Below are 10074 nucleotides of genomic sequence, written 5' to 3' on the forward strand. Positions count from 1 at the left end.
GTGCGTGTGTGTGGTGGGGCGGAAGGAACTTGAATTTCCTAAGTGCCGTCTCTTCCAGCGTTAAGCAGAGGAACCATATTCCAGGCTCGTGACTGGCTAGTGGAACGCACTGGTTTGAAGTGTGGTCTCTGAAGTCACACAGAGCTGGCATCAAAATCTGGCTCCGCCCTTCACAAGCCGTGTGACCTGGGGAAAGCTGTGACGACTTAGTGAACTGACCTACAGAAAGCAGACGCAGTGATCAGCGTACATAGTAGGCACTCAGGAAAGGCTGACCGCTATTATTTTGTAGCTGCCGAAGGTCTGCATTAGTCAAGCGTTTTCAGGTAAATTGACTAGTTTTTGTATAAAGGGGCATCTGGCTTATATAAATGGGGTGTCAAAGGAGAGAATCTAGTTTCAAGCATGGCTGGATCCAGAAGTTTAATGCCGCCACCGGGTCTCAGGTGCTTCTCTCTCTATTCTTCCCTTCCCGCCGCTCTCTTCTTTGGCTCCGCCTTCCGCTGTGGGCATCTCGGGCAAGCTTTCTCTGCTCAGTGGTGACGACGTTAAACATCGTCACCTAGTGTGCCAGGTACACCTAGTCTGCAGTGAGATGATTTTTTTTTTTTACGTTAATAATGCACCCTGTTTAAAGAATCGAATCGTCCTACAGTCACTTTCGTGAAAATAGCAGTTTCTGTCTCCCGTTCAGTTTTTCTGGCCTAAGTCGTCACTTTCAACATTTTCTTAGCTCATTATCTATTTTTCTCTAAATAACACGATACATTTTGAGTTTTTCACTTTTCAGAATTATATCTGAATTCACTTTATCCAAGCAAGGCAATTCACCCCACTGCAGAAGCATGCCCTTCCCCACACCTCATCCTCAGTATAATTAAATTACCCTTGGGTAAGTTCTCGATTCAGTAATTACATTATTATAACTACAAATGGTGCTACCAACAAGTCAAGTACTTAACTATAATTACTTTTCTTTCTTATAAACCTTTTTCTTTTCATTGGCATGAATATGTCTCTCTTTTTCTTTATTTCTGTTTATTTTTCTAGGGATTTGTCACTAAATCAACCCCCACTTCTCCAGCCACTCAGTTCTCTGAAGACATTCATGTATTCTACGGACTTCATCTTGCAGAAGTCTCTCCCAGAGTCCTGTAACACACACCAGTCTGGGCATGTGCCCTTCAGGTCTGGTGTGCAGATCTCACTGGGGAGGAAGCTTCACTCTCGTGCTGAGAGTTTCCTCCTGTTTCCCGTATCGACTTCCTGTTCTGTGTATCTGACAGTTTTCTCTTTATAACTTCATATACTTATTTCGATGGAGCGCATTCTGAAGTGCTTTCTGAGAAAAGGTGTGTGGGAAGGATAATTTTGAGATCTTACATATCGGAAAATGTTTATTATAGTCTTATACTTAATGGTAGTTTGGTTGGGGATAAATTCTAGATTGGATATCATTTTTTCTCCAGAATTTTGAAGGCATCGTTTTATTGTTTTCTAAGCTGCCGGTATTATTTTTAAGAAATCCAGAGTACTTCTGGCTTCTGAGTCTTTTTAGGTAATCTAGAAAATAGTAAGATGCAATTTTCTGAAATTTTAGGATGATGCGTCTTGTTACACGTTGACTCGATCCATAGCGTTAGGTTCTTGGTAAGTTCTTTCCTTCCGAAAAGTCATAACGTCTGCTATGGGAAATGTTTTTGAGGTCTTTTTTGTATCGATGATTTCTTTCCTTCTCATTTTTTCTATGTTCTTTTCTGCAATTCCAATTCTTTCTATGTTGAACCTGCTGAATGGATATTATTCTTTATCTAACTTGTTCTTTGCCTTTTTTTCTCTAATGCCTGGGAGATTTATTTAACCTTCTCTTTTAATTATTCTACTGAGTTTTTTATAGTTTTAATTTTTGTGAGCTCTTTTTTGTCTTCTAAATGTTTCTCTTTAGAAAGCTTTCTTTACTTATTTTATAGATACACTATCTTATAGAATGTTAGGTATTTTTTTTTTTAAGTTTTCCTTTCTTGCGTTTTCTCTTTTTCCTTCAACTTTCTTTTTTTTCTTTTTTGTTTTGGTCTCTGGATTTCATGATGAAATATTGTTGCTTGGACTTCTCTCTCAGTTTTTGTTCTTATTAGGTTCTGCCTTTATAAACCTTTTAGTTATTTCCATTGCATCTCTGAGTTGTCTGTTTATATTTAAGAGTGGGGTACTAAAACATCCATAATTTTTTTATGTATTATTGGGTATCATCACCCTGGACTTTCGTGACTTGCGCTTGGCTGGGCTGTCTTTCCTAGGGAACTCTGATGTTTGTATCTCTAAGCTTTTCATCTTGATCTGGGCACATGCCCCAGAGAAAGATCTTCCATTTATTTGTCTTGAGAGTAAATACGTGTCTAACAGTGTGCTGGGAGTTGTGTCGAATGAGAATTCCACAGGTCGCAGCACTGCATATAACATTTGTTCAACTTTTGTTTTCAGGAGAGAACGCCCTAATGCTACATGCCTGATTCCCTCCGTCAGGAGACCCTCTGCTTTACCCAATTCACAGAATAAACTTACAGTCTTCTAGCAAAGCAGGAAACAGTCTGGACATGGGTCGTGGAGAGGGGATGTGAGATTGAACTGGTTCTTAAGCTTCCAAATGATCCTCTTCTTTTTAGTGTCCCCTGTATCACTTCCAAAAATAACTGATTTCATGAATACTTGAATCTGTTACTAATTTACCATTTTAGCAGACATCTTCTCAAATCTACTTAGTCGGTTGCTCATCACTCAACAAAACACCGATGGTGTCATCTTCTCTCCTGTTCTTTTGTTCTTATGTGTTTATTTTATCTGGGTTTGAGGAGAGACCAAAAGTAATTGTGTATGTTCAATTCCTTGGTACTCTTAAAACTCTTTATCTCCCAACCTTTATATCATGTCCCCTTAAGAACTATAATCAATGGACTCCCAGCGTGGCACTAATTCTCATGATTTGGTTCTCTTGAGAGTCTGGGTCACCTGCTTTTCCTTGTGGTAAGCAAACTGTAACTAAATGATTGCCATCTACATGAGAATCATCCTAAGTGGCAGTTCCCAAAGGAAGCAGAGGTAGCTCTGACGAAGGCAGCAAAATGTCCCTGACACTGGGAAGCTTTGTCCTCCAAAAGGTGCTGATTTTGAGGAGGTAAGGATTTTCCTTAGTTGCTTTGTACTAAAAAAAAAAAAAAATGTTAGCCCCAACTCAGAAACACTAGTTACCCAAGCAGGGAACACATCCTTTGACATTTTCCTCCACTGTCTGCATCTGCAACTTAGGTTCCCGAATCGTTTCATGAGCAGGAATGCTCATGGGAGTGCAAGGACAGCAGAGGCTTCTTGGGGAACTTCTGTACCCTGGAGATAAAAAGGAGGCCACGACATGCAGGTTCTCCCAGAACTCTGGGCTAGGACTTTGAGATGCACATGAAAGGGGTCGAAACAGCACACTTTCTTTATTTCATGGACTAGTAGCAAAGGGTGTGGCGTTCGTTTCCCTACTTCAACCTCAAAAGTTCTAAAGGAAGGAAATCTACCGTAGAAAATGGAAATAATCTGCAGGTGGTGTTTGGTAGATGCTCTTTATTCTCGTAATGATTCCTTTTGCATTAGTCTTTGAAACTAGATGCCTGGGACATTCAAAGAAATAATGTCATCTTTCTTAAGTGTTTAAACTAAGCAAAACAAACTTTCGCTTCCTTTTGAGACCTCTGGCCATCTACGTCACAATGATTCGTTTAGAAGACAATGCTTTGTAATGGCAAACTTCAAATGAAATCACCTGTTGGTGGCTTAATGACAATGCTTGTAAGGATTGTCTTTTTCCAACTTAACAAGAACAAAAGGCCATGGACCAGTCCAATTAGTCACATATGATGGGACGTGATGACATTTTTATTCCTGAACTTTTGTGGTATAAAAGGGACACCCAAAGAGGACCAGACAGCAAATGCGAGGGATTTGCCAATAAAACCACAGATCTGCAGAGATTTTGGAAAGTCCAAAATGATTAGGTAAAAGATTGTGTTTTTCCACAAAGAAAAATGTTGAATTTATATATGCTTTTTTTAAAAGTTTATACTTGTCTGACTGATACTAATCTGAGGTGTGTTTTTTTTTCCACTCTGCAGCTCATTAAAATTCAATCTTATTCTAGTTCTGTCAATTTCTACGATGGATGTGTTTTGGTGTTATCCAGTTTCATCTTCTAAGAGTTTTGAAGACTTAGAGGTAAGAGTTTTGCCTTGATTTTGATACTTGACTAGATGGCTAGAATTGTAGAGTATGTTCATTCGAAATAATCTTAAGGAAGACATGACAAAATGTAATTTTCTTTTGTTATTAGAGCTTTTGATGAAAAAAGGTTTAAGTAGAGTCATGATACTAGTAAAAAGAAATACATATGTGACAATTTGTTTTGAATCATTTAGGAATTGACCACAGCATAGGAAAATATGTATTTCAATGTAAAATGTAAATTGTTTTGCCCATGACAATTTATTCATTCCACACGAATCCACACATCATCAAAGAGAACATTTCATCATTGAAAGTATATTAAAAATACAATGGCTCATTTTTTGAAACAGAGAGTTTCCTAATTTTACAATAATGGTAACTTTTTTCAGATGCAAAATGTAGTTAAAATATCAGATCTCGATAAAATATATAAAACATCAATTTATATATTTATTTAAGAATATCAGTTGAGCTCCTAACTAAATTCATTAAACCATTCAAGACATCCAGAAAATCAATGTCTTTTTTTGGATTTTTAAAAACTATTTCTACATGACACTTCAGTCATTTTATGTCAATACTTTGTTTACAACTTAAAAATACTTTTTGTCACTCTTTGTGTTATGTGCCTGGCACACTGTAATTACTGAAAAAGTAATTTACAGAACTACTTTTAGGATAACAAGATGGCACATAAATCCTAAATAATAAATATATGTTCGAACATTATGATTTAGCTATTTATTTTATTGGTGTTCTCACTAATCTTTGCATCTGTCATTTCTACTTGGTGTTTGCTCAAACTAGCTTCTTTTTCTCTTGTTTTACTCCTGTGAGCATTCGACACTAATTTAGTCATTGATTCTATAAGACGTCACAGTGATCGAGTTGATGAGTCACAATCCATAAACTGGTATGGTTTTCTCAAGTGTCTTCCTAATGACTTTCTATTTTTTTCCCTAAAGTTTCATTCATGATGTTTCTGTTGGCTAAAAGACGCTTGTGTGCGGTTTTTTTTTAAATTAAGAATGTGCTTTCTTCCAATGTACTTATGAGAGCTCCTTGTCCATAAGTGAAGTGTTTTCTCCTTCACGCATTTTCCCTATTTCCATTTTTGCATCTAACGATTTTGTTCTTATTATAATCCCATCGTGTATTAATGGTACCAATCTGACTATTTATGGTGAGTGATTACGTAGGCAAAGGAGGAATAGGCTTTCGTAATATTTGTTGCAAGCTTCACGAAGTCCGTCAACCAGGCAAGTGAGTATCCAATGTCGTTCTGTGAATGAGTCTGCTCTGCCAAGGGCTCCCTCCAATGATCGGCAAAGGGCATCTGCAGCTTTTTAGGGATGCGTTCGGAATCTCATAACTAGAACTGATGAGTTTCTTTTGCAACATAAAGGTGACATCACGAGTATTTCTGGAAAGAATTGGAATGCTTCCCTTCCTGAAGTGACTCATAGGTCCCTCCTTGCCGGGGATTTAAAATAGATGGCATTATATCATGCTTAGATTTCCTCTGTTAACACAGGGGAAAAACACAGTGGGTGTTCAAAAGAGTTTTTGATTGGTTTTCCTGTGATCAGTATTCCTGAAACTCTCTTGGACTATTCCAAGATCAAAAAAGAAAAAAAACCAAACATCTTTTTTCCCAGAAGCTGGTGGAAATGATTTCATTGGGTGCGCTGATGGCCGGAACCCTCAGTCAGCCCCCCAGTCACGGATGAAGCATGTCGGGGAGAATGTATGCATTCTAGCCCTATTTCCAAAGTCACCCCAAACCCAGCTTGTTTTTCTGTACCAGAAAAGGAGAATGTGTGGCTTTTCCTTTGTAGCATGTTTCTTGATTTGCAATAGAAGCATTTAGCCCCCTTTTCTCCCTGTAGCTCCTGTAGAGTTGGAAAATGTGAGTTTGGAGTCCGATGCCCCAATTCAAACCCCTCTTTACCTATAAGGCATTTCATTCCTCATCCAATGGGAATTATAATTCAGGAAGTAATAGTTCCTACTTCATAGAGCTTTTTGAGGGGGTAAAATGGGATGATACACATAGAACGTGTACCGTTCTATGAAGAAAATCATCGATAAATCTTTGCTCCCACTATTGATAAAACTGGTAGCTGTACCTTCTCAGTGTTGTGCTTCCTCCGAAACCAGGAAGGAGAGGACATATGACAACTGCTGACGATTCGTGCCTGATACCGGGGTCAGGTCCGCCTTGTGGATTTTTGCCAGACCTGGTTCCTGGGACGCGCCCTGGGCTCTTGTACTTGGTTTCTTTATCCACAAACTATGGGGTTGAACTGTCACTTCTCAATGGAAATTCGAGCTCCAAGATTCTAGACTTCTTTCTTACACGACTAAGCGCCTCCCGCCCTGCCCAACATCATCCAGGCCTTCGGGCCACTGATGACGACCTGGACCAAAGTGAAAAGACAAAGATGCCAGCGTTTAAGTAGTGAGACATCTTAAGCAGAAATGTGGCAAACGGCCCAGGACAGGTCCCAGGAGAAAAGTGGTTCCAACTGAAACTTGAGATTTGGTTGTCATGGGTTGTTTTTTCTTAGTGAAATTTAAAGACTGTTCTTAGGACTAATTAGTGCCACTTGAAAGACTCTTTAAAGTGACAGCAACACGATAACTACGTACAGAGTATGAAGCAAAAACTGAAGAGCAGCAATCTAAGTAGTGGAAAAATTAGACAAGTGGGGAGATCGCTCCAAATAGTACCTCGTACTCAGATAAAGTATATATTATGTTTTAGCAAAACTCCCCACTTCAAAAAATTGGATATCTTGGATTTATTGCCATAAGAGTTTGAAAATTATCATAGAAATAAACTTTTAACCCTGAAGCTGTGTTCTCTCCTTCCTCCCCGATCTGAATCACCAGGTGTCCAGAAAACCTGATTACGTTCTCATCCTGCTAAGCGGCTGCCCAACCAGGATGGACAGGAGCGAGAGACTGGACTTTCTAAAGCCAGTTCTGGAGAAGACATTTATGAAAAGATCTTTTCGCAATGGAGTTGGAACAGGGATGAAAAAAACTTCCTTTCAAAGAGCAAAATCGTGAATAAGATGAATAAGTGTACAAAGGACTCTGGGAATTAATCTTAAACTTTGTAGAGTGTGACAAACATGCTAAAAATCAGTCGCGTCTGTCTCATTCACTGTTGGTCCGCTCTCAATGCTTAAATATCTTTTCTCTCTTAGCTGGTATAAAGTAAATTGAGTTAAAAAAACGTAAACCTGTCTCAAACTTCCGCTGGAACGCATAAGGTATTTACGTGATCAATTAGTAACTTTCCTGGGTAGAAATGGACACATTTGCTCTGATCTTAAATTGGCCAGAAAGTCTGAGTATTTCTGTAATAATGACAATGGTGTGATTTTATTCCTGCCTATAATACTGTAATATCAATAATATTGACTTTTTTTTCTTTTAAATACAGTTTTCTGAAATGACTTAGCAGGGCCAGTTTTTTGTTTTGTTTTGTTTGTTTGTTTGTTTGTTTGTTTTTTTGGATGTGCTATTTCAGTTTCTAAGAGAGTTTTGTGAAATTAACCCAAGTTAAAGTTCCTGTGTTTTTCTCAGTTAATCCATTGATACCGAAAACAAATCTTACCAGACCTCCTCTGAATGCAACTCTTTCCCATCTTGTCCATCAAATCTACTTAGTTATGGATTGTCGTTTTTGTCTTTGAAATTTGTCACCTTTTTTAAGACCTTAAAACAGAATTACTGCCAGTAAAAACAATGGCAACCGAGAGATGGCTGGTCGCCTCATGGTGATGGTGGGGGGGTCTTTTGGGAACCAGTTCCCCAAACGAGGCTGGTGAGCCCCACTCCCTCTCCCTCCAGGAAAGATGCGACAGCCTTCCATCCACACTCGCGACATTCCTCTCTTAGAAAGGTAACGCCACGCCGGTTGATGCGTTACTATTTCAAAAGCATGGCGGTAATAAGTGCGTGCATGCGTGTTTGATCCTGCAACACGCGAAGGACACTCCGATGACAAAAACCGTGATGTTTTCCACTTTGCTCCACACGGGCAGATGCGGGGTGACCTTCCCGACAGTCGTCTGTCGGATCGTCCACAGTTTAGTTGGAGCACTTGCCACTCTCCTCAGCCTGCGGCAGCTGCAGAGCCCGTGGACAGGCAGGAGGTGGCTGCAAGATAAATGCCTTCGGGCGTTCGCAGAGGTCCCAGAGGGGACCGGCTCTGAAGCAGAGGCTGGAGCTCGGCGTTGACGCGTGAGATGGCAGGCGGTGCCGATAAACCGTGGACAATAGAAGAAGGTCGTCGGGGAAACTGGCACACTTTCATCTGCCTAATGTCCTTGGTGGGAATACTAATTAGATAGCCCAATAGACATTATTTACCCCTGCAAAACCGAAACACTTACTGCGTTAGTAAGCTCAGGGAGAGAGTAGTGTCGGGTCGGATATCTGGCGTAGGGAAAAGATTGTTATTGCAGAGGAATCATCTTAATTTTCTGTTTGCATTTCTATGGACTGGTTGGAATAATAAAACACCAAAAACATAATTGGAAAAATTCTCTGCCCATTTCTGGATCTAAAATATCTCTCTAACCTCAGGAGGAAAAGGCCCATGAAAAAGCGTTTGCAGTCTAATAACTGTAGCAGAAGAAACACTGGCAGGAGGGGGCATTTGCTTTGTGAGGTACAATCTTCTAATTGGAGACAGAGTCTTCTCGCTCTTGGACGCAGACTAAAACTTAACAGCATCGGCCGCCCTGCTTGTTGGGCCTTCAGACACCAGTACACCTGTGCTATCTGTTCTCTGTGTCTGGGCTCCTCAGCCTCCATAAGCACATGAGACAATTGTGTGTAATAAATCTCTTTCTCTCTGTCTCTCTGTCTCTGTCTCTCTCTGTCTGTCTCTCCCTTTCTCTCTGTCTCTGTCTCTCTCTGAGTGCCTTGGTTTCTTGCGGGCAGTTGGCGGGTGCCCACCCTCAGTCTCAGAGGTGCCATCAGCTCTTGCCATGTGGGCCCCCCACCACGGCGGCCAGCTTCATCAGAGCCTGCAAGGGGAGAAGCTTCCAGCAAATGGACGTTGTGATTTTATGTAACATAATCATGAAAGTGACATCCCATTACCTTTGCCCTATTCCACTGGCTGAAAGCAAGTCACAGGTCCATGCACAATGGTGGGAAGGGATTTACACAGGGTGTGAACATCAGGAGGTGGGGGTTACGGGGCCACTTTAGAGTCTGTCTGCCACAGAAGTTGCGAGTGACGACCTTGGCTATGAGAGGTAACCATCTGTCTAGACTGGAGCCCAAGGAAGGGGCAGGAAACACAAAAATGAGACAGACCCTACGTGGGCAGCACCTGCAAGGAAGGGTCTGCGAGGTGCCTTGTCCTCAAGTTCACGCACATCAAGCGAACTTGTCCTCCCTCACGCGGCTGGCTCGTGGCCCCGGGTTCTGGGGGGACAGCCTTAAGGCTGAGACTAGGATTTTAATGTTTCAACACATAGTGAAAATAATTAAATTATTGGAGCCCTACTATGTGCCAGGCACTGGTCGAAGAGTTTTCATGTCTAAGCTCATTCGAGTCCCATAACTGCTTTAAACATAGAGTACAATACCTCTAAGGTAGGTGCTCTTATTAGTCCCATTTTACAGGTAAGACATTAGGTGCAGAGAGGTTAGGTAACCTGCCCAGGGTCACACAGCATCTAAGCAGTAGAGCCAAGACAGGAACCCAGGTGGTCTGACTCCAGAGATAAAGCGATTCCCCACTTCGGCATCTGAAACCCTGAGACCTAAGAAAGACACCGT

General features: G+C 40.9%; 1 protein-coding gene across 1 annotated transcript in view; it reads left to right on the top strand.

The window, feature by feature from the left end:
* NPS (neuropeptide S) overlaps positions 1-7338 on the top strand; it is a 65314-nt gene extending 57976 nt beyond the window's left edge. The window contains exons 3-4 of the mRNA XM_023533774.1: positions 4130-4254; positions 7159-7338. Of these exons, the coding sequence (XP_023389542.1) occupies positions 4130-4254; positions 7159-7338 (305 nt within the window). The remainder of the gene's footprint in view (positions 1-4129; positions 4255-7158) is intronic.
* The last annotated feature ends 2736 nt before the right edge of the window (positions 7339-10074 follow it).

This window comes from Pteropus vampyrus, unplaced genomic scaffold (assembly GCF_000151845.1).
Source record: "Pteropus vampyrus isolate Shadow unplaced genomic scaffold, Pvam_2.0 Scaffold111, whole genome shotgun sequence".
Taxonomy (NCBI): Eukaryota; Metazoa; Chordata; class Mammalia; order Chiroptera; family Pteropodidae; genus Pteropus; species Pteropus vampyrus.